The sequence below is a fragment of the Sturnira hondurensis genome, unplaced genomic scaffold (assembly GCF_014824575.4).
Source record: "Sturnira hondurensis isolate 20B ecotype Veracruz unplaced genomic scaffold, ASM1482457v3 Scaffold0009719, whole genome shotgun sequence".
NCBI classification, from domain to species: Eukaryota; Metazoa; Chordata; class Mammalia; order Chiroptera; family Phyllostomidae; genus Sturnira; species Sturnira hondurensis.
This window is the reverse complement of record NW_028082350.1, coordinates 15,312,206-15,335,249: the sequence shown is the minus strand read 5'-3', so window position 1 is coordinate 15,335,249 and position 23,044 is coordinate 15,312,206. Positions and strand designations below refer to the sequence as shown.

Genomic DNA, 23,044 nt, shown 5'->3' with positions numbered 1-23,044 from the left:
CCAGATTGCAGTCCTTTAGGATTCTCCATTAAGACATTAAATATCGCTATTAAATAATTGTGTGACTTTAAAAATAAATCGGTCTCAGTATTGTATTCATTTACCTCTGTGAAATTTATAACAAGTGTAGCCCAGCACAAAATACAGTCAAACAATTTTTGCAATATGTTCTGTTTTTCCTCATGTGGTACTCTGGGCTTTGTGGTAGAGAGAAATATTTTGCTAAATCCCTGCTTAGGTGGCATTAGCTACAGGAAATGTTAAACTTTTGTATGAAGAGTACACTCTTCATTTTTCTCCCACCTATCTAGAAACAAAAGGAGAGGTCAGCAAGCCTAACATGCAGACGCCGTAGCAGCTGTTTCAGAGCCATTAGGAAGGGAACAGAAGGCTGACCACCAAGGAACAAGTGGTCTTGTAAGAGAGAGGAAGCACGCTGCTGCCCTAGACGTCACAGCCCTCCCCAAACCCCACTGCCAACCGCGCGCGGCTCTCCCAGCTGCCACGGCCCTGTGAGGTGGCAGGCTACTGCCCGGTGGGCCGATCCTCTGGGTTTATTCAGAGGTTACACTCACATCTGTCCCCGTGGTGTGTGGGTGCATCAACAGCCCTGTCACAGGGGGCATGCAGAATTAGTGCCAGCTTTCATAAAAACAGAAACCAGGTGTGGGCAAAACCTTTGAATACTAGAAGTTAGCCCTTCCTCCCTTCCCCCAGAGTTATGCTGGCCGATCCCCTTATCTTTTTAAAAGGTAAGACTGGTGAAATAGCCCAGGGACTGGTATCAAGTGATTAGATTTAATATTTAATATCCTGGAATTTGTAATACTTTTAGCTATACCTTTTTAGACTCTTTCATCTACAGTATACTTTTTAAAAAGCAGGGGCCAAATTGTGTAAATTATTTGAGGTCATCACAAATTAAAGTCTCACGATGATGCATTAACGATACATGCCAATCAATACATAAAATCACACAAACGTTTGGAATGCTATTATGTGATAACAGAGCTCAAAGTATATTGTATCTAATATGACTTTCAACAACTGGATTGGCAGAACTGAATCATGCCGTGTAATTTTCATGTGCACTGATGTCGTTTTTATGCTTCATTTTCGAAGATGGGTCTAGGGAGCAACTTTTAATACAGTTACAGAAATTAGCTTGTGAACTTGAAAAATCCATTTATTTGCACCATTGAGCTGAGAAAACTTTTTTATCATAGATATAATTCCACAAGGTGCTTGTGATGACTCAGTTAACCCTGCAAAATTCTTGCATGAGGTGTTGTCCAGGTGAGCTTGGAGTTTATGATTTAAACCCATTCACCTGGCTCAAACACACAGCAAGTATATCTGATCAAACAGATTGTATTTCAAAATATATTGGTCCAACATGAAGGGAAACAGAAACACAGAGGTAAAGCTTTACTTGAAATGATTATCTTTCAAGTTCACAACCCTGAAGAGGCAGGGACAGCTCAGTCAAAGCTCCCAGAGGAAGAGAGGCTGAAATGGCATCAGTGAGACTGGGATGCCCCTGAGACCTACTGCGCGAGACAGCAACGCATGGTAGAAAGTATCTGCAACTACAGGCGGGCACAAAGCTGCGTGTCTGTGGGGAGCGACCCACAGAGGTGCCAGGCCAAGACCTGGATATCGCTAAAGACAGAGCCCTGAGCCACTGTGACAGATCTGGGGTCTGGGCAGAAAGCATGCTACAACTTCAGACAGGCTGGGCAAGTGCAAAACTTAAATTACATCCACATGCGGAGTCCGAGACTGAAACTTCACACCATGTATGGTCCACTGCATCTAAAAAAAATGATTACCTAAAACATTACAATAAAGAAAATTAACTTCCACCTGAGTAAAAATCATCGATCTGGAAAGGATTGAAAAAGCATGCTTAGGAATCTCAAGGAGATAAAGCTGGTTTTGAGTGGCTTTCATTAAAAGAATAAATTATAAAATTGAAGTAGGTACAATAATACAGGGCAGAAGAAGAGAGCTGAGCAAGCAGCCCTGTTCCTTCTGGGACCCCTCCCCCCCCACACACAGCACCACAATGCAGTGACATAGGTTGCCCCGCCCTGGTGAATACTTAAGGCTCCACCTCTTACAATGTAACAGACTTGTCAAGACAAAAAAAAAAAAACATGGCCCAAATGAAAGAACAGATCAAAGCTCCAAAAATAGAACTAAGCTATGAAGAGATAGCCAACCTATCCAATGTGGACTCAAAACACTGGTAATCAGGATGCTCACAGAACTGGTTGAGTATCATCACAAAATAGACCAAAAAAGGAAGTCTATGCAAAGTAAGTAAAGAAAAATATACATGGAAGGGAAGGAAATTGGGACTCAAATCAATGATTTGGAGCAGAGAGAAGAAATAAACGTTCAACCAGAATAGAATGAAGAAACAAGAATTCAAAAAAATGAGGAGAGGCTTAGGGACCTGCAGCACAACTGTAAATGTTCCACCATCTGAATCATAGGGGTTCTTCTCCAAAAGGAGAAGAGAAAGAGCAAGAAATTGAAAACTCATTTGACCAAATAATGAAAGAGAACTTTCCCAATCTGGCAAAGGAAATAGACTTCCAGGAAGTCCAGGAAGCTCGAGAGTCCCAAAGAAGGTGGACCCAAGAAGTAACATCCCAAGGCACGTCATAGTTACATCAACCAAGATGAAAGGAGAGAGTCTTAAAAGCAGCAAGAGAAAAGGAGACAGTTACCTACTAAGAGGTTCCCACAAGACTATCAGCTGATATTTCAAAAGAAATCTTACAGGCAAGAAGGGGCTGGAAAGAAGTATTCAAAGTCATGACAGGCAAGGACCTTCATTCAAGATGACTCCATCCAGCAAAGCTCTCATTCAGAATGGAAGGGCAGATAAAACGCTTCCCAGATAAGGTTGGGTTAAAGGAGTTCATTATCACCAAGCCCTTATTATATGAAATGCTAAAGGGACGTATCTAAGAAAAGGAAGATGATAAAAAATATGAATAGTAAAATGACAACCAACTCATGACTATAACTAACTGAACCTATCAAAAATAAACAAAGGTAAAAAAGAACTAAGCAATCAACTAGAACAGGAACAGATTCACAGAAATGGACATCACATGGAGGGTTATCAGTGGGCAGGGGGAGGAAGTAGGGAGGAAAAGGTACAGGGAATAAGAAGCATAATTGGAAGGTACAAAATAGATAGAGGGAGGTTAAGAATAGGAAATGGAGAAGTCAAAGAACTTATATGTACTACCCATGGACATGAACTACGGTGTGGGGGGTGCTCATGGTGGGGTGGTGCAGGGCAGAGGGGAATAAAGGGGAGAAAAAATGGGACAGCTGTCATAGCATAATTAATTAAATATATTTAAAAAAACAAAAAATAATTCAGGGCAGAAATCACAGAGACCAGGTTAAGCCTCTCTCAATCCAAAAGGAAGCCAGTAAAGGACACAGAGCAGATGGAATAGAAAGAAAACAAAGGACAAGTTGGTAGATTTGAACTGAGCCACATCCATAATATCACATCAAATATAAGCGTTCTAAACGCTCCAGCTGAAAGTCAGAGATTATTGTACTGAATGAAAAAACAAGACTAACTATATGCCACCTACAAAAGCCTACCTTCACTATGAAGACACAAATAGGTTAAGAGTAAAAGAATTTTTTAAAAAGATACCCTGTACTAAAACTAATGAAAAGAAAGTCGGAGTGAAAACCTTGGACATTTTTTAGCAATATTTTTTCCTGCTCTATCTACCTGGGCAAGGGAAACAAAAGAAAAGAGAAAAAATTGGAACTACAACAAATGAAAAAGGTTTTGCACAGCAATGGAAACCATCATCAACAAAATGAAAAGACCACCCACTGCATGGGGGAACGTACTCACCAGTGATGTGTGCAATAAGCGTTCATACCTGAAAGTTATAAAGAACTCTGACACTACCAGAAAAACAAACAACCCAATTAAAAAGCAGGCAGAAGACCTGACTAGACACGTCCCCAGAGAGGACAGAGACCCCATAGACAGACGCACAGATGATGGATGTCGCCCATCTTCAGAGCAATGGGTGGTAAATCCACAGTGAGATGTCGCCTCCCCCCTGGCAGAATGGCGGGAGAAGGAAACGGCATGAGCGCGCCCCTTGGATGGGACAGCCCAGCCCAGAAGAGTGGACTTTGTGGAGGCCTAGTGGGGGGACTCCGCCACTCCAGCCTGAGATGCCCCCATTCTCGAGGAGGGCAGGAAAGAGCACAGGGTTGGCATCCAAAGATGGGGTGCCGTCACAGAGCTGTCGGTTGGTGGCCGTGACTTTGAGCGAGCTCTAATTTGATCTCTTGGACCTCAATCTCGTCATCTGCGTGTTAGAAGCAGTGGCACCTGCTTCAAATGTGGAGGATGAAGCGGGAGGTGGATGCTGAGACCGTGGGCAAATTTTTAACTCATTGTCCTGCTAGTCATTTTGTAACAGTGCAAAAGCAAGTAGGAAGGTCACATCATTGGATGAAAGGCAAGAGGCTGGTAAATCCATCTGCTTGTGCAAAGCAAGGGGGAGAATTTCGGACCTGCTGGATCGAGTTGCAAAGCACTCCTACAACTTCTTTACTTCTGAAAAATCCCGTTATTCTTCACAACTTTGGAAGATATTTGGTTTCCTCCCAGTGAACCATCAACCCACTTGGACCCAACAGCCAAATCACCACACTCCTTTGGGAGAAACTGTTTTTATGAAAGCAAGCAATCTTCGGTTAAACAAAACCTGCCATTTGAAACTGATACTGCAGAAAGTACTAACGTGCGTATAAAGCCTCTTTATCTTCCAACAAAAAGCTAAAAAAAAAGGCAACCAAGACATTTTAAAACCTCTTTCGCAATGGTGAGAAGATTTTGCATTTTAAAAGTAACATGGTATTTATTATAGAAGAGCTAAACATTCTCCGATTCATCTTTTTAAATATATCATGTTCCTGGCTGGTGTAGCTCAGTGGATAGAGCGTGGGCTGTGAATCAGAGGGTCACCGGTTCGATTCCCAGGGCACATGCCAGGTTGCAGGCCAGGTCCCCAGTGGGGGATATATGAGGGGCAACCACACGTTGATGTATTGATGTTTCTTTCCCTCTCTTTCTTCCTCCCTTCCCACTATCTAAAAATTAATTAATTTAAAAAATATATATATATACATATCATGTCCTATGTATAAATAATAAGAAATAAAATGTTAATTCTTGAAAGTAAAAAAAAAAACACATTAAAACTTGACTGGTTTTGACCTTCACCTTGAGAATTGATTTGGCACATTGTAACTGGTGTACACAGGCATAAGATTATTATATTTTATGAAAAAGTGTATACATTTACCCCTTAACATAATTCAGGGTTTTAAAATAATTGTATAAAAGCAATTGTTAGGATCACAGGACTGGTGACTATGGAGAAGTTAGTTTACATAAATCTTAAATTCTATACCAACATAAGGATATAATAATTTTAAGTAGTGTGCGCTTGGCTAATCTCATGAATCCTTTCCAGGACTCCTCTCTGCTGCTGCAGTCCACTCACAACGTGACGGTCAATGCACGCAGCTCTGACACGGACGTCACGGGCAGAGTCACAGTGGGTGAGTCGGGCTTCGTCACCGTGCCTTGTGCTTCGTCACTGTGCCTTGCTGGTGGCTGGTCCCTGAACAGTGTGAGCTTGGTGGATGAGTCTTTGTCTCTTCTACAGAATTCAAAGTTATTCATGAACAATCAATGAGTGGATTTAAAAATGATCATGCTGTGTGGACCGGAGAGCAATCAGCATCCCGGGGGATAGTCTGACGTATTTTAATGAAAGTTATTTTGATTCCCAGAAATAGAGGACCGTGCAAGGTACTGCAAGAAACATAATGGTTACTGTGGGATGCGAAAGGATCTCAGGGACCAGAGGAGAGTAACCACAGTAGTTGTCCTCAGGAGAACGGACCAGGGGCTGAGATCCAAAAGTTCTCCCTCTCTCCCTCCCTCCCTCTGTCCCCCTACTTGTCCCTTCCCCCTCTCTGCCTTGTACCCTTCCTTTCTAAAGTCACATGCCACGCCCTTCCCTTGGGTGTCATGGCCCCATCTGCTCCAGCTCTACAGGAGCCCCGGGACCTCTTTGGTTCCCCATCTGACTGGCTGCAGTTCTCAACACCAACTAACTCGGTCTTCAAGGTCATGAATTCTAAATTCACAATGAAGTATTCTAAGTGGTGTAACTAATCTTCAGCTGAATGCCCCTGGGTGAGCTATGTACACCCATCCAATCGGCTAAGATCAGGGAACATGGTAGTGAAGTCACATGAAATTTTGTGCACTGAGAAAAAGGATTAGAGCAAAGAACAGCCTTGGCTGGGGTGACTCAGTGGATCAGAATGTTGTCCCCATTTGCCAAGGTTGCAGGTTGGTCCCTAGTCAGGGCAAGTACAAGAATCATCCAATGAACGCGAGAATAAGTGGAACAAGTTGATGTCTCTTTCCCCATCTCCTCTCTCCCTCCCTCTGTTCCTCTCTATCTCTAAAATCAATAATAAAAAAAAAAGAAAGAACAAAAGAGCAAACCAGCTGGTGAGAGGAGTGTGTGTACATTCTCTACACTATCAACATTCCACAGTTCTGCCGAATCTGAGAATTGGATGGCAGTTTTGATTACAGGAAAAGAAATGAGAGGTATGCTGCCAACACGAACTGTAACTTTCAATGTCTCTCTTTCATTTATTTACTTTTTAAAATTTTGTGTGTGTGTGAGAGAGAGTGGGTCTCTTGCAAGACATGGTAAGAGAAAATGGAGGGGCAGGAAGGAAAGAGGTCAAAACTCAGCCGGAGAGGGATTTTCCCCTGTGCCTACTCTCCCTCCGCAGGCCTCGGAGGCCTGGGGACCTGCCTGATTCTTTTGCATCAAAAAGCTGATCTTGTGGGTCATTTACGCGCTGCAGACCCTCCTCCTGCAAGTGTCATAGTTTTCCCTCGGTCGTGGGTGGCCAGGCTTCTCCTAGTGTGGGCTTCACTCCAAGTCCTCAGTGAGTCCATCCACGCTGCGGATTCTGTTTAGGGTCCTGTACGCACCTTCCACCTTCTCTTCATGGACCACCACAGCCCTGACAATGAACTTCAGGTATTTTGCTATGACCTGGCAATTAAGTCTTCACTCTGCAGGACCCCAGGTCTTTGGAACACAGCCCTCACAATGCCTGCTTGCAACTGGAAGCAGAAAAAAAAAATCAGTGTCTCTCCTTTTTAGGGGCTGTTTTTACAAAACAGAATAATGTTGCCTTGGAAACTACAGCCATACATGAACCTGATGATTCCTTATTATTAAACTAATGCAAGAACTCCACATTTTATATTGTCTTAATCTTTATAACTTATTCTAAATAATTCATTGTATCTCTAGTTTACTTGCAAGTTTGCTTGACCACTGAGCCCAGTGAAATTCTCAGTGGATCTAGAGAAAACTGGAATTTATCCAGCACTCCTCAGCCTGAAACTTGTCTAAATCCAATCATCTGTTCTCGATTAATTATATAGTACAGTTATTTCTTAAAATTCTTTAAATGACTGTAGCTTTTAAAAGTTTGAGGGATTTTTGCCCTTTTTTGTCATTTATTCAACAAACATTTGTTGTTAGTTTCTCTACGCTGCCAAGTAATTAATAATACATAAAGAATATGTCATTATTTCTTAGGAAGTTCCAAAAGTAAAAAACTCCTTTTATATTCTTAACAAATGATTTAACAGAAATCCTCAGTAAACCTTTCAAAATTGTTACATGAATTCCAATGAGCAGAACTCTTTGAAATCTTACTGGTAAATTACTTCCACCGTCTTCCCTCTTAATTTTAATCTCAGATAATTTTACACTCATCCGGGAATGGAAATCAGTGTTTATATGTAAGGTGTGTCAGTGACCTGGAAGAGGTAAATGAGGGCACTGAGTCCCTGGGTAACTATGTCTGCGAGACAGCTTGGAAGAGCAAAAACACAGGCAACTAGCAAAGAAAGAAAGGCAGGAGAAGACAGCCCTGGCTGGTGTGGCTCAGTGAACCGAGGGCCAGCCCACGAGCCAAAAGGTCGCTAGTTCCATTCCCAGTCAGGGCACATGCCTGGGTTGCAGGCCAGGTCCCCAGGAGGGGGCGAGTGAGAGGCAACCACACATTGATGTTTCTCTCCCTCTCTTTCTCCCTCCCTCCTCCTGTCTAAAATAAATAAATAAAACCTTTTTTAAAAAAGAGAGAAAGAAGATAAAACAGGAAAAAATGAGTTTCACTTTATAAGTGAGGCACAAACACACACTTAAATGAGGGTCACTGAAGGGCTTTGGGGTACAAATTAATAACGCAATGTAAGAACACACTGGAGAGCATGTCCCAAATGGACTCGTGTATGAATTGAAAAGCTGTTGTTTAATTTCTGGCAGGGGCCCGCCAGCGTTCAGGGGCACCGTGAGGCGCCCAGGGAGGGGCTTGCACACGCGAACCGTAAGGGATCCATTTTCTCGGTGAAGTTTCTTTTCTAGGTGAGACTCTAGAGCTGACAAACAGAAAAAGCAGGGAACCCTTGAGGCTCCTTAAGCAAAGGCGTAAAGCTGTGCTCTAGAGAGTTAGTCCGTGATGCCACCAGAGCTGGAGGGTTGGATGCGCAGAGAGACATTACAAAACACGACATGACGAGTGCAGGGTCCCTGTCACACCAGGAAGGCACCGGCACCCCCGGGTACCAGCATCCCCAGCACCCGGCCGGCTGAAGCACCCATCACACAGTTGCTGGATTCAGTAACGTGAGGGAGGCAGCGGGCCCAACACACATGGGAAGGAATGAAGCTCGCAGGAGAAAATGGTGTTTGTGTCACTGAAAGAGAAAGAAGGAAGGAGCGAAGGAGACAAAAGGCCTCAGTGAGGGCGGGGACTGGGGGTGTTCTTCCACAGCGAGGCCTGGTTTCTGCGTGGGATAAGAGGGGAAGACCTCTCCTGAGCACAGGGGGGGAAGAAATAACCGTAGTGGGAGCCACTTTCTGGGGTGACGATAGCCATTCAAGCGAGCCTTTTGTAAGTCTCGCATTTCAGAATACGAAGGCCTCCTTTGGTTGGCCTCCAAAGAATGCAGATTTAAGTGATGTGTGGCGGGATTAAATAATCGTTGGCAAGTTTCGGAAACCTGAAATAGTGAACTTTTAAATAACTTAGGCATACATACATATATATTTGATATAGATCAGCACAGGTTTGACATAAATTAAGTAATATCATAGATTTAGACTTAGAACTTAAAATTTTAATCATAACTTAAAAAAAACTTATTGGTAGCAAATTCTAAGTACTTCGTAACTTGCTAGTGAGGGTGTCGTGGAACGTGTAAAAACAGACTGTACACTGCGTGTAGTGAACACTTTATAATAACCTGTTTTAATTGATCCCTCAGGTCCCCAAATGGTAGAAGTCCAGAGTCCACAGTTTCAGATCAATTCCAAAGAAGGGAAGCCGCTGTTCACTGTGGACGAAAGCCAAGTTCTGGTCGGCACGGACAGACTTCGAGTAACGGGTATGTGGCAGCTCTTCTCATTTCATTGCGATGTGATCGACATCTAACATTAGGTTCATTTTGGCACCATGACGCCACATTTGTACCAATCATGCGGTGATCGCCACAGTAAGTCCCAGTTAGCAGCCACCGGCACACACACTTCCAAGGTTGTTCTTGCGGTAAAGAGCTTTTCAAATTCACCGAAGAGCAGCTTTCCAATAGACGATACAGTATCCCAACTGCAGAACTCTGGTGCGGATCACATCCCGTGGCTTCTTCAGTTTACAGCTGGAGTTTTGGGCCTTTCGATTCCCTTCGCCCACCCTGTCCACCCTCCGCCCCTCACCTGCTGAACCACCAAGCTGTCCTCTGTGTCTATGACTTCGGTTGTTTCGTTTCGTTTTGTTTTGGTTTTGATTCTGCATATAAATGAGATCATAATGTATGTGTCTTTCTCTGTCTGACTCTTTTCACTCAGCATCATGCACTCAGGCCTCATCCATGTTGTCACAAATAGTACGATTTTCATCTTTTTTAAGGCTCGACAATATCCCATATACATCTCCGATCCCTCTTGAGGAAACCACACCCCGTGGAGTACACCTCTGCAAAAGCAAACGGTACTGTCAGTGCATTTACTCTGCAATCTCTGAGGCAGATAAGAAAAAGTAGTGTGAATTTGTTGACTTTCTTTTTTCTTTTCTTTTTATCCTCGCCCAAGGTCATGCTTACTGATTTCAGAGAGAGGGGGGAAGGGAGAGAGGGAAACATCAATGAGAGAGAGAGATGCCCTCAGTTGTCCCCCGTGCACACCCTGACCGGGGACAGAACCCGCAGCCTAGCCATGTGACCTGACTGGGATTGAACCCACGGCCTCTCAGTGCTCAGGATGACACTCCAAACAACTGAGTCACCCGCCAGGGCTGTTGACTTGTCTGCATGACATTTCTTTGGGAATTCTTTGGTGCTGTCCCAGAAGAGTGGCATCCTGCTCAAATCTTTTCTTCGTCCACATTGTTCCCCTTTGTGTCCCTCCAACTGGTGCAGACAAAGGCTCATCATGAATTCCTCCCCTATCTGGGCAATATTAGAGCATCTGTTTCCCACGTGACTTTTGCGAAAGAACCTTCTTCCAAGTCTCTTTTATTCCCACTGTGTCAGGTACTTGGATTCCCTACATTTTTACAGAAAGCATTTCTTTCTTTGAGATAAAGATAAGATGGGCCTCTGACAGGACTCATTTTTAGGACTGAAAAGAAGAAACTTTATTTTGAAAAATATCCAGAAAATGTTCCAAATGCACTTGCTGAGCTTCCGTAAGACGAGGAGACCCACAGAGGCAAACACTAGCTCCATTCACCCCGAGTTTACAGACGACTCTGAGATTCGGAGGAGCAGCTGGGAAGGGGCCAGCTCCCAGAGATTGCAAAGTCAGTTTACAATATTTAAAACATTTTCTTTTCTTGTTTAAACCTTATTTTTATTGTTGACACTATTACAGATGTCCCCGTTCTTCCCCGCTTTGCCCTCCTCCACCCAGCCCCTACCCTCTTCCCTCTGGCCGTCACCACACTGCTGTCTGTGTCCATGGGTTCTACATGTATGTTCTTTGGCTGATCCCTTCCCCTTCTTTTACCCAGTCCCCTTTCCCCCTCCTGCCTGACAGCTGTTGGGCCGTTCCGTGCAAACACGCCTCTGTTTCTGTTCATCAGTTTATTTTGTTCATTAGATTCCACATATAGGAAAGATCATATGGTGTTGTTTTTCTCTGACTGGCTTATTTCACTTAGCATAATGCTCTCCAGGTCCATCCATGCTGTGGCAAAGGGTAATGATTCCTTCTTTACGGCTGAGTAGTATTCCACGGTGTGAATGGACCACAGCTTTTTTGTCCACTCATCTACTGGTGGGCACTTGGGCTGCTTCCAATCTTGGTGATTGTAAATAATGCTGCTATGGATATATATTTTTTCAGATTGGTGTTTCGGAATTGTTAGGATATATTTCCAGAAGTGAAAATTTTTTCATTTTTTCCTATAATTTCCTGATGTGGTTTAAGAAACACATCACATGATGCAGATTTTACTTACAAAATCTAGAGAATGACTCAAATCACTATTACCCGAAAGATAGAGACTTATGCAGTTTTCAACTGAAATTACTTCTTTTTCATTTGAGGGCTAATAGTGCTTTCTAGATCTAAAATCAACCTGCATATTTTAAATTGCTTTAAGGTCATATTTTTATAGGAACCCACTGAGACTGGTGTCCCTGGAAAAGCAAGAGAGCAACCATGCCTATTCTTTGCTCTGCAACTCAAACATCGGCACCGATTCAGCCACGAGGATCAGAACCTACTCATGCTGTAGTATGTGGTCTAAACGTTCTCTGTTTGGTGTCATGAACGTCACTTTGGTGCCTCTTTGTTTTTTTGTTTAGGGCCTGAAGGGGCTCTTTTTGAACATTCAGCAGAGACACCCCTCGTAACGGCCAACCCGTTCAAGGAGCTAAGGTAAAAATTTTGTTCGAATATAAACATACTCTCATATCACAGATACCAGCATAGGTGCTAGAATAATATTTTAGCTGTTGTTACCAGATTGCTTTTTATTCCATTAGTTGCCTCTATTCTCATGACTCTCTGCATGTAACGGGTCATTACTTACTGCAATGCAAAGGTGGCAGAAAGTTCCAGTTCTCCACTCTTACTGTCTCTGGGCCCCAGGCCTCCACTCTCCCTGCCGCCTCCTTTAGTTCAGGCCCTGCGCTTGCCTGTAGCCTATCGCTGCCTTCGGGTTATTCCTCTCTAATCCACCCATCACACAGTTTGTTATGAGCCACTTACCCGGGGCTCCCGCAGAGGATGGTGGCTCTGGGGAGAGAGCTGAAGGGTCAGCCACCAGGACCCCTGCGCTTCATCACTCCCCACACTGCAGAGGCCGCCTCTCTTGGGCAGAGCACTGCTCTCCATGCAGCACCAGCCTGGGGGAGGCAATGCCCCCCCCCTGCAGGAATCCCTTAGCCTCACCCCTCGGAGCTTAAGCCCTGCTGGGGAGGACAGCCGGAGGCACTTCCAGTGATTGGGCCTAACAGGAAGCCTGCAGATGGGAGCTTTGAAACTGTAGCTGATCCTCCCCCAGGCCTGGTGCTGGTAAAAGCCGGCCCAGGTGTGTAACTTGATTCGTTCAGCACACACCCAAGGCCCAGCAGGGGGAGCTACAAGCTGTGGATCACGGATAACTCCAAACAGGTTGTCCTGGGCCAGTCACAGGCAGCGTCTGACATAGGACTGCACCAGAGTCTTTGCAGACCTACCCAATACATGGAAACAAACACAAAGAGGCAGGCACAATGGGGAGAGAAAAAAATGGGCCTCAAACAGAAGAACAAGAGAATCTCCAGAAGAGCTAAGTGAAGTGGAGGCAAGCAGTTTACCAGATATAGAGTTTAAAGTAATGATCGTCAGTATGCTCAGCAGCATGAAAAAGACAGACAACCCATTAAAAAGGGTCAGTTAGAAATAAAGAATGTGCCCTGGATGGTGTGGCTCAGCAGGCTGAGTGCTAATCTGCAAACAGAAAGGTTACTGGTTTGATTCCCAGTCAGGTCACATGCCTGGGTTATGGGCCAGGTCCCTGGTTTTGGGCATGCAAGAAGCAACCACTGTTTCTTGTACACTTCAATGTTTCTCTCTCTCTTCCTCTCTTCTTTCTCCTCTCTCTAAAAAATAAATAAAATATTAAAAAATTAACAATGCAATATCTGAAGTAAATAATACACTGAAAGAAATAAATGGTAGGTCTTATGAAGCAGAAGATTGAATCAGCAATTTGGAAGACAAAGTAGGGAAAAAAGAAGAGTAGGAATAAAAACCAAGAAGAGCAGCAAAAAGAAAAGAGAATTAAAAAGCCATGGAGAGAGTTTAAGCGACCTTCAGGACAAATGAGGTGTGACAAATCTGCATCATGAAGAGACCAGAAGGAGAAGAAAGTGAGCAAGGGACCAACGACCTATTTGAAGAAAGAATGACCATGAAGGTCCCTCACCTTGTGAAGGAAAAAGACACAGAAGTCCAGAAAGTGCAGAGTCCCAAACAAGATCGACCCAAAGGAGCCCACATCAAGACACATCATAATTAAAATGGCAAAGCTTGAAGACAAGGACAGAATTTCAAAAGCCACAAGAGAAAAGCAGGTAGTTACCTACAAGGGAGCACCAAATAGACTGCCCTCTGATTACTCAGGAGAACTGTGTCAGGCCAGAAGGCAGTGGCATGAAATACTCGAGGCGATGGGAAATGAGGACCTACAATCAAGGCTACTTTACCCAGTAAAGCTAACATTTAAAATGAAGGGGAAATAAAGAGCTTCTCAGACCAAAAAAAGCTGTAGGAGTTTCTTACCACCAAACCAGTATTTCAACAAATGTTAAAGGGTTTGCTTCAAAAAGAAGGGGAAAAAAAGGAAAAAAAAATAGAAGAAAATATTTTAAAAATAAAATGGCAATAAATATATTTTTAAAAATCGATCAATAATCACTTCAAATATAAATGGCTTAAGTGCTCCAATTAAAATATATAAATCTCAAAATTAAACAGTTCACCTTATGTTGTCCCACCACAACAGAAATTCTACTAACTTATACAGCAGGTCCTTGCTGAAAAAGATATGGCAAAAGAGTATTCTCTTTTTTCCTAAAAGGTAATAATAAGGGAGGGTTACAAACCCCCAGCTTTACAACCAGAATGAGTGAGAAAACAATGAAATTGCAAGGAATTGCGTGAGGAATGCGGTGTGGGTGGAAGCATGAACATGTACTGAATGCACTCAATTGCCAGGGACTACTGTGCTGTCATAACCTCCTCTAACCATCCGCTCGACCTTAAAAGTGATCAACTTTACCTTCATTTTATACGAGAAAACTGAGCTCCAGACAGTAGCCTGCTCTGCGGCCAGTGATAACAATGTGGACAACTTCTAACTTAAATCCAGCCCTGCCTGTGAACCCACGCACACTGCGCACTCTCCCCACCACCGAGTGGACCTGGAGAGACCTCTTCTTTCATCTACCTCCCAACTCCACTGATTTATCGTGTGGCAGTTACATTCCCTGCCACAGATTCTCACCACAAACGGGCTCTCACTTTTCATTGCCGGGCCCGGTAGCGTTCCTATTCTTGGCCTGAGTAAGGTAAAAATGATTCTAGAATGCCCTACCTGACCTATGAAAACACTGAATGCAGATTTTGTAAGATTATGATCATGAGGCCTTTATGTATGTCTCTCTGAAATACACGTTTAAATGCCACAATGTCAGTTTTGATATTTGCTGAAATGGTAGTCATAGAAGGAGGATGATTAATTATCTTCTTTAAGAAGAGAGACAATTACCTTGTACTTACACTAGAATCTATGTGCCCGAATCCATGATGGATGCTAGTTCTATGGGGACAAAAGGCATGGTCCCTGATCACACAAACACGTTACAACAATGCCATTCTTGTATGATGCGAGTACATTACAGCCAAGGCACGGGACACACAGCATAAAACCTTCCCTGGGTGACTGACGTGATATGATGGGGAAGAGAGCATTTTAAACCGAAGTTTAAGGAATCAGCAGAAGTGACTATGGTACGGTAAACTAGAAATTCTCTGCAACCCAGTAGGGATGTGATGCTGATTACATGTCATTATTTGGCCCTGGACAGTGTGGCTCAGTTGGTTGGAGCATTCATTATCCCATGACCAAAAGGGTGCCAATTTGATTCCTGGTTAGGGCACATATCTGGGTTGTGGGTTCGATCCCCAATCTGGCCATGTATGAGAGGCAACCAAACGATGCTTTTCACTCACATTGACATTTCTCTCTCTTCCTCCCTCCCTTCCTCCCTTTCTAAAAAACCGATGAAAAAATGTCCTCATGTGAAGATAAAAGGATAAGAATAATGACTTATTATTTGTAAACTGCTGGGAACAACGCCTAGCATGTAGTCAGTAGCGTGTATGTGTGTATTCACTGAATAAGTAGAATGAGCAGACATGGAAACATTTTCTATTTGAAACACTTATAAACCCTGGTTTACTTATCCAAAGTTTATAAATATTGCTCAAGCAGAAACCAAGAAAAGCTGATTTCCAGGTTCCAGTAATAAAGAGCAAGTGTGTGGGCAGAGCAGAATGGGAGCTAAGCCAAGATGCTGACAAAGAAATTGGGGTCCTGTAGAACAGAGTCTGGGACCACAGTAGATCGTGGGGGCCAAGGGCCCAGGCTCTGGCCTAGTGTGCATGACATGTGGGACTGAGGGTCCCTGGAGATGTATGACTCACAAATCCTGCCCCCACCCCCCGGAACAAGTATTTCAAACAATTTGCACACTAGCCCAAGGAAGTGGCAGGAAAGATTATTACCCTGGGTCACAGGTTGAAAACTTAGAAGAAATCACAAATTACAAGCCAGCACTGGCCATGGTAGGAGGACTGTCTATACGACGTCATTGTAAAGAAGTTCCATGCTGGAGAATTAACATTAAAAACTGCACCAAGTGTATTAATCCTGCAGGACAATAAAAAGAAAGGGAATTGCATTAAAGACATTACTCTATTATCCGTGACACAAAAACACTTATGGAAAACAGTTTTTGCTGAAGATGAGCTTATCAAAGAAAGAAGAAAAGATAAAGGGATCAAGAATCGAACTGCCATTGCCAAAAATTAGCGACCACGACAAGTCAACCCCTAAAACTCTAGGTAGTGGGGGAAAGACTTTAAAACGGGTATGAATAGAATCTTCACACAGGAAAGGAACTTGACTACAAAGATGAGGTAAAAAAGTTGCTTCTTCTGTGAATTGACTCGTCTCCTTTTCCTCTTTAATTACTTAAAAAAATAAATGTGTAGGGGTTAATATACTATACATTATGAATATTAACCTTTTTCACTGTTTCATTGATTGTAATGTTTGTACACTCAACTTGAGCAGTTTTTATTGCATCTAGATTTTAAGCCGTGAGTTCAAAGACTTTCCTGCAGGGGGAGCACTTGGGCAGCCAGGTTTCCTGTTATGGCTGCACCTTCCACACTTAGGTCCTCGATCCACTTAGAGTTTATTGCTGCCCGAGGCGTGAGGCACGAGGTCTGGGTCGACTTTTACCTTTTCCAGCTGACCAGCGACGGGGCCTGCGCTCAGGTGACTCATCGAAAGCTCCGCCTCTGCCGCTGCGGCTTTACCAGCCCACACCTGTCAGAATGGCCGTCATCAAAAGTCCACAAGCAACAAGTGCTGGGAAAGATGTGGAGAAAGGGGACCCCTCGTGCCCTGTGGGCGGGAATGCAGACTGGTGGGGCCACTGTGGAAAGCAGCATGGAGTTACCCCCCCAGATTAAAAATGGAGCTGCCTTATGACCCAGAGAGTCCACTTCTGGGTCTATGTACATACTCAAAGAAGGCAAAAACACCAATTCAAAAGAATATGTGCGCCCCTCTGTTCGCTACAGCGTTATTTACAATCACCAAGATATGGAAGCAGCCCGCGTGTCCGTCAACAGACACGTGGATGGGAAGGCTGAGTGCGTGTACCCAGAGGGGCACCACTTGGCCGTGAAAAGCAGGCAATCCTCCCCGTTGTGCCAGCACGGGTGGACCTGGGGGGCGTATGCTCACCGAAACAAGTCAGACAGAGGAAGACAAATGCCATGTGATTTTACTCACACGTGGAATCCAGTGAACAAAACAAACAGACTAGAAATAGAACAGACACAGAGAAAGACTGATGGGTGCCGGAGGGTTGGTGTGTCGGGGGCCTGGGTGGGAAAGCCGAAGGGACTAAGAAACACAGACTGGTGGTCCCAGAACAGCCAGGGGGATGTGAAGTCCGGGGTGGGGGATGCAGCCAGGAATATTGTGATACCTGTGGACGGCGCCCGGTGGACGCTGGAAATACCGGGGGTCACTCGGAAAAGTGGATGACTGTCTAACCGCTACGCTGTGCACCTGAAACTAATACAAAATAATTTTGAATGCCAAGTGTAATTTAAAAAGAGAGAGTTTTATTTTATGGAAATGTATTACGTTTAAAAAAAAACCAGCAAAACAAAACAAGGACAGACTCACAGAGACAAAGAACAAAAGGACCGTTGCCAGAGGGAGGGGTCCGGAGATGGGCATGAAAAGTGACAGGGAATACGGTCGGTGACAGTGTGATGACTTTGTGTGATGACAGATGGTTGCACACACAGTGTGGTGGGCACCTCTGACGATGGAAACATCGGATCACTATACTGTACACCGGAGATTAACATAATATTGTATGCCATCTATAATAAGTGAGTATGTGCAAAACTTTGGAGAATTAATGAACCCTCTCTTCATTTTGAAAGGAATACCACTTAAAACTCACCTGCTTTAGCAACCAAGTATCTTAATTGTACTTTTTTAACATGAATTTTGTGTCTATATGTACATATACACAGACACAGCTCATTTGTTTATTTATTTCCATAGATTTCTGTGAGTGTTCAAAACTTTTTGCTCTTTATATGTCAATGGTAAATATTTATATATGCACATATTTGAAGAAAAGGGGTGATGTCTAACAAGCAAACTAAAACACAGCAGAAAGAAAAAATTAAATTACTTTCTCTCCGACTCCTCTCCAACGTGCTTGTAGAAATGCATACTTCAGAGCATTCTAGTCGCAGGCTTTTTGGTGACGTGAGTCTCGAGCTGACCTAGACTGAAGTGCTTTATCTTCAAGGCTAGAAATGACAGCAAAGGGGAGGAGATTTGCTCTTCTGGAAGCATCATATTATGATAAGGTTAAAGATGAGTCATTGGCCCTGTGGAGGCCATTTTGTGGTTATCCAGTCTTTGAAACGGACCCACTTTCACCAGGGGCTCCAAGTTCACAAATGGTTTGCCTGAAACAGAGCAGACCTTGGCCCATGGCTTCTTCCCTGCCTTCCTCCTGCCTTCCTCTTCCCCTCCTCCCTCCGATCAATCCGGGCAAGACAAAAGGAGGCAATCAGCAGAAGTCAAAATCGTCAAATGGGCTGCCAGCCAGACCAAGCTCATCTGGAAATATCAATGTTACCCCCAAACCAAAGCCCGAGGTCATGTGACCAAGAAATCTCACTATCAGTGTTTCTGAGTTTTCTCAAGTCAGACTGAGATTTCAAAACATGTAGCATATCAAAGCTCACTTACTGAGATGAACATAAAAAATGAAACTTTGTTTACTATAACCAGTATCAGTAGACAAAAAAACTTGCCAGTTACAGGAGGCGGCCATCTGATTTGAAATTCTATCAAATACATATTCAGTCCACTCAAAAGCAAATTCCTGATCAGGGTATTTCTCTCAATCATTCCTTTTTCTCTCTCCTACCCACCTGCACGCTGAACTTACCCTTCAGGAGGATACAACTCTTTTTCTACCCTGTTCTTCCTTTCCTTGTCTTGAAACTTTTCAGCCCATCGGCCTTCCAAACTTCTGGGCGGGGTTGGGTTGGAGCAACTGAAAAATCTTTCAAGTGATCCCATGGCGCCATCTGGTGGGCATTCAGTGTTTTCCAGGCAGAGGCACATTTCCTGGCCCATATATTCCTAGAACTTCTGTATCACGTTTGACTCCGTCATAACAAGATTCTTTTCAAGTTTACGAAAACAAAGCCAGCTGAGCCCAATCTCCATCCCACATATTAACACCATCAGTTCAGTAGTTTACCAAAAGAAATCTTTGCACCTGCCCTGTCCTCTCCTTAAATTAATAAAATAAATAAATAAACACAAACAAAACCTAAAGGCCAAACGCATATTCTAGTTTATGAAGCAAATGCATGTGCTACCCATCGATTTGTCTTTTCCCCAAACAAGTCTGTGCTTCAACTAAGAAAAATGCTCCACAAAGTTTTTCGCCAAGGGCATGTCTCTCTGGTTCGGCCCACCAGCGCGTCCCACCCAGCGTCTGAACCTTCTGCACAGGGGTATGCTTTTAGGGGGTACTAATTGCCTGCAGTCTCACTGATAGAAAGCTGATTTCTAGCCTCGCCCACGAACAGTGCACACTATAGTCACACTCGGGAGTGATGTGACGGTACAGTGTACCTCATTCAGGGTCTTCTCTGGGCGAGGCTCTTCGCGGAGGGGTGCCTGGGTGGCTCTCTGTGATGCCGTCTCTCCCTGGTCTTGTGCCCTCGTTTCAGATTAGAGTCCCCCACGCGAAGCCTGAGCATGGACGCCCCGCAGGGTGTTCACATCCGCGCTCGGGCCGGGAGCCTCCAGGCCCTTTCTCAGATGGACGTCATTCTTCACAGCGGTGACGGTCGGGTGAGTCCAGGCGATGTCCTTGCGTTGCGTGTGTCTGGGAGGGGCCGGCAGGTTAAACTGGTGGTTGTTTGCAAAGAAACCGCAGGAAGAGCTTAGGAGTAGAACATGTGAAACAAAGCTAAACGCTCATTGGGCGTTGAACGAAGGTCCAAGAAAGGTTAAAATAATTCTGTGTTTGGGGGTGTCCACCAGAGGCCCATGGGCCACCTGAGGATGGCTATGAATGCACCCAACACAAAATTGTAAACTATTTAAAACGTGATGAGATTTTTTGTGTGTGATTACGTGTTGCAGTATATTTAATGTGTGGCCCAAGACAACTCTTCACCTTCCAGTGTGGCCCAGATGCGCCACAAGGCTGGACACTCCAGCACAGAACTGGACCCAGACAGCTTTCTTAGGCTGGTGTTTGAGCTGTCCAGTCTCCTGTTACTTTCTGCTTTGGAAAAACACCCTGGACCTACAGCGGTTGCAGGGACTGAGAACACTGCCATTTCCACAGAGGTTGGGCTTGTCTCCATGCAGCCATCCCGGGGAGGAGGGACCTGGAAGTGACAGCCATTATCTGTCACTGCTCAGAGCACTGGGCTTTGGGTGAAAACAAGATCTTCAGAAGTCAACCACAGTGAGGATAAAATCTGCAACTTCCCGTCCCGAGACAGCGCAACACTGATACCAGCTACAGTCGGGCGAGGCTGCAGAGCGCATGCTACTCAGCCTGGAATGTTCTAGCACTCGATCAATGCACAGACCACCTTTCCGAGTTCAGGGGACACCATGCTTCACTATGTCACAGGTCTATGAGACACCCGTATGGGAACAGGGGTGATGTTTTGACATTACGCTAAATTTAACATGAAGAATTTAACATTAAGAGGAAGTGGAGCTGAGGCAGCAAGCAGAGGCCGTGTGAGGCAGCTCCTGAGTGCAGAGGCCTGGGAGTGGGTAAAGGTCATCGGCAAGGCTTCTGCGAGCTTCCACCAAAGGAGCCGTGATGCCCGGAGCAGATAAATGCAAACGCGGAAATCAGGAATTCTGGAATCTTACCACTAGATCACAACGTCACTGCATACTTAAAACCTGAAAAAACATATACTGACCATTTTAAAATCACAGAACATTCTCTCCTCCGTGATTTAGGCATCACGTCATAAGCAGCTCCCCCTGACCCAGAACTGAAGTTCCTGTCCCTCATTCCTGGGCCTGTTTAGAGGACTGGGACCACCTCTGGCCTCCCCCAAAGTCCTGTCCCACAAAAGTATAAGAGAATGAGCAGGGAAGCAGTGTGTGAACTACCAGCAACTAGAGCTTGCCCGGTAAAAAAAAAACAACTAGAAAAAAGATGGGCAATTATTCATAAGAAAGGAGAGCGCAGCAGACAAGTGAGAGAAAAACAAGAGCATGCAGGCAAAGGCCAGCAGCATCCAGGGGACCCACAGCATGGGGCGGTGACGTGTACAGGCTCTGCTTTTCAAAGCAGCACCCATGAGCCGCAGAGTGCAAGGGGAGAGCTCTGCCTGCCGTGTCCCTACGCTGCTGCAGCCCCTGCTCCCACCAGCAGCAGTCAGCCTGTGTCTGGGGCGGGAGGGCAGCCTGCAGCCGGCAGTTCATTCCGGCACTGGGGTTCGTGGATGGAGCCCCGCGAAAGAGTGGGGAGGCCCGCTTGTGGGTGAGGAAGAACATTGTGTCCACGGCAACTCCTGCTGCCTTCGGTTATGGAGAAGCTTCCGAATCTCCGCCCATGGCTGGCTGCTTGCGTTTCAGCCGAACTGCACTGTGGCCGGAACACAACTCAGCCGCTTTCCTTTCATTTCAGTTGGCGTTTGCCTGTCTGTGCCCTGCTTTTCCCCAGCTAATGGAAGGCAGCAGTTTCATTATTTTAAAATCTGGGGAAATGGTTGATGGCGAATAGGATGTATTTATTTGCCTTTCATGGGAAAATAAAATTAGGAGAAATTCCAACACTTGCAGGTAAAAAACTACTTAGAAGAATCTAGTTCTGTGGCTTGGAATCAGTCCTAATGGGAAAGAGAACATGATTTAACAAAGTCAACGTGATAAACGCAAAGCGGCCGAGAACTCTATGCTTCTTCCACCAGCTCGTTCCGGAAGGCACGGTGGGGAGGCAGCACCATGCGTTTCCCTAGCTCAGCCAGCACACGGGCAAAACAAAGATGGCCCCCTCCAGGCTGGGGGAGGAATTAGGAACACCCAGCCTGAATGTAAAATAGAAACGGGCGTTGAAGAATTCAGATGATACAACAACTCAAACCAGGTGCTTCCTCGTTTTCTCTGCAGAGAGAAAACGAGCTTGTTCAGAGCGTGTCGGGAAGAGGGTTTTATATCTATCCTGTGTGTTCCTCCCTCAGCACGTAACCTCTCGTTGTCTCCCAAACAGCTCGTGCTTGACGCTGAAACTCTGTGTTTACCCAAGTTGGCTCAGGGGACTCCGGGGCCTGCTGGCAGCTCACAGGGACTCTACGAAATCTGCGTGTGTCCAGATGGGAAGCTTTACCTGTCTGTGGCTGCCGCAGACACCACGTGCCACGAAAACAGCCACGTCTGTCTCTGAACCAGCCACGTCTTCCGTGGAGCTCTGCTTTGTCTCGGCGAACCTGAAACACTGACCTCAAGGGACGTGAGACCCTGGAAAGAGGAGCGGGCGGGTGGCAGGAGAGGACACCCTTCCAAAAGGGGCTTAGAAAGAAAAGCGTGCCCACGAAGGTGTTCAGACGACTGGTGTGCGGGTGTTAGATGTGAAAGTCAAAGCCACGCCAATGGACTGTTTGTTTCTCCAGAGTGAGTGTCGTCAGAACTACGTGAATTTCCTTTTCCTTTCTCGTGCACGTCAATCTACCAAGAGTCCTGAACGGCTGTGTGGGATTTATCTGTGATGTTCCCGTGTGCTGTCTGATGCCCCGTAGAAGTGGCGTTGGTCAGCACTAAAAGGCCCCGAGTTCTGCAAGGTGCTTCCATCACTCAAGCCTGCCAGTTCCCTCTTCATTTTATTGCAAAGTTGTGTCTCAGTTCACAGGAAAGTCCTTCTTCAGTTTGAAAGCGACTTCAAGGTTGCTCTGATGTTCAATATGTAGTCACAGGAGTAAACTGCACAAAATTAAACATGCTTTCTGTATCATCAATGAGCAATAAAAACCAACTTCTATTT

General features: G+C 44.9%; 1 protein-coding gene across 1 annotated transcript in view; it reads left to right on the top strand.

Moving 5' to 3' along the window:
* SGCG (sarcoglycan gamma) overlaps window positions 1–23,044 on the top strand; it is a 30,613-nt gene extending 7,569 nt beyond the window's left edge. Inside the window, exons 4-8 of the mRNA XM_037057638.1 lie at window positions 5,547–5,634; window positions 9,452–9,571; window positions 11,993–12,065; window positions 19,755–19,878; window positions 22,277–23,044. Coding sequence (XP_036913533.1) covers window positions 5,547–5,634; window positions 9,452–9,571; window positions 11,993–12,065; window positions 19,755–19,878; window positions 22,277–22,450 — 579 coding nt within the window. The 3' untranslated portion in view covers window positions 22,451–23,044. The remainder of the gene's footprint in view (window positions 1–5,546; window positions 5,635–9,451; window positions 9,572–11,992; window positions 12,066–19,754; window positions 19,879–22,276) is intronic.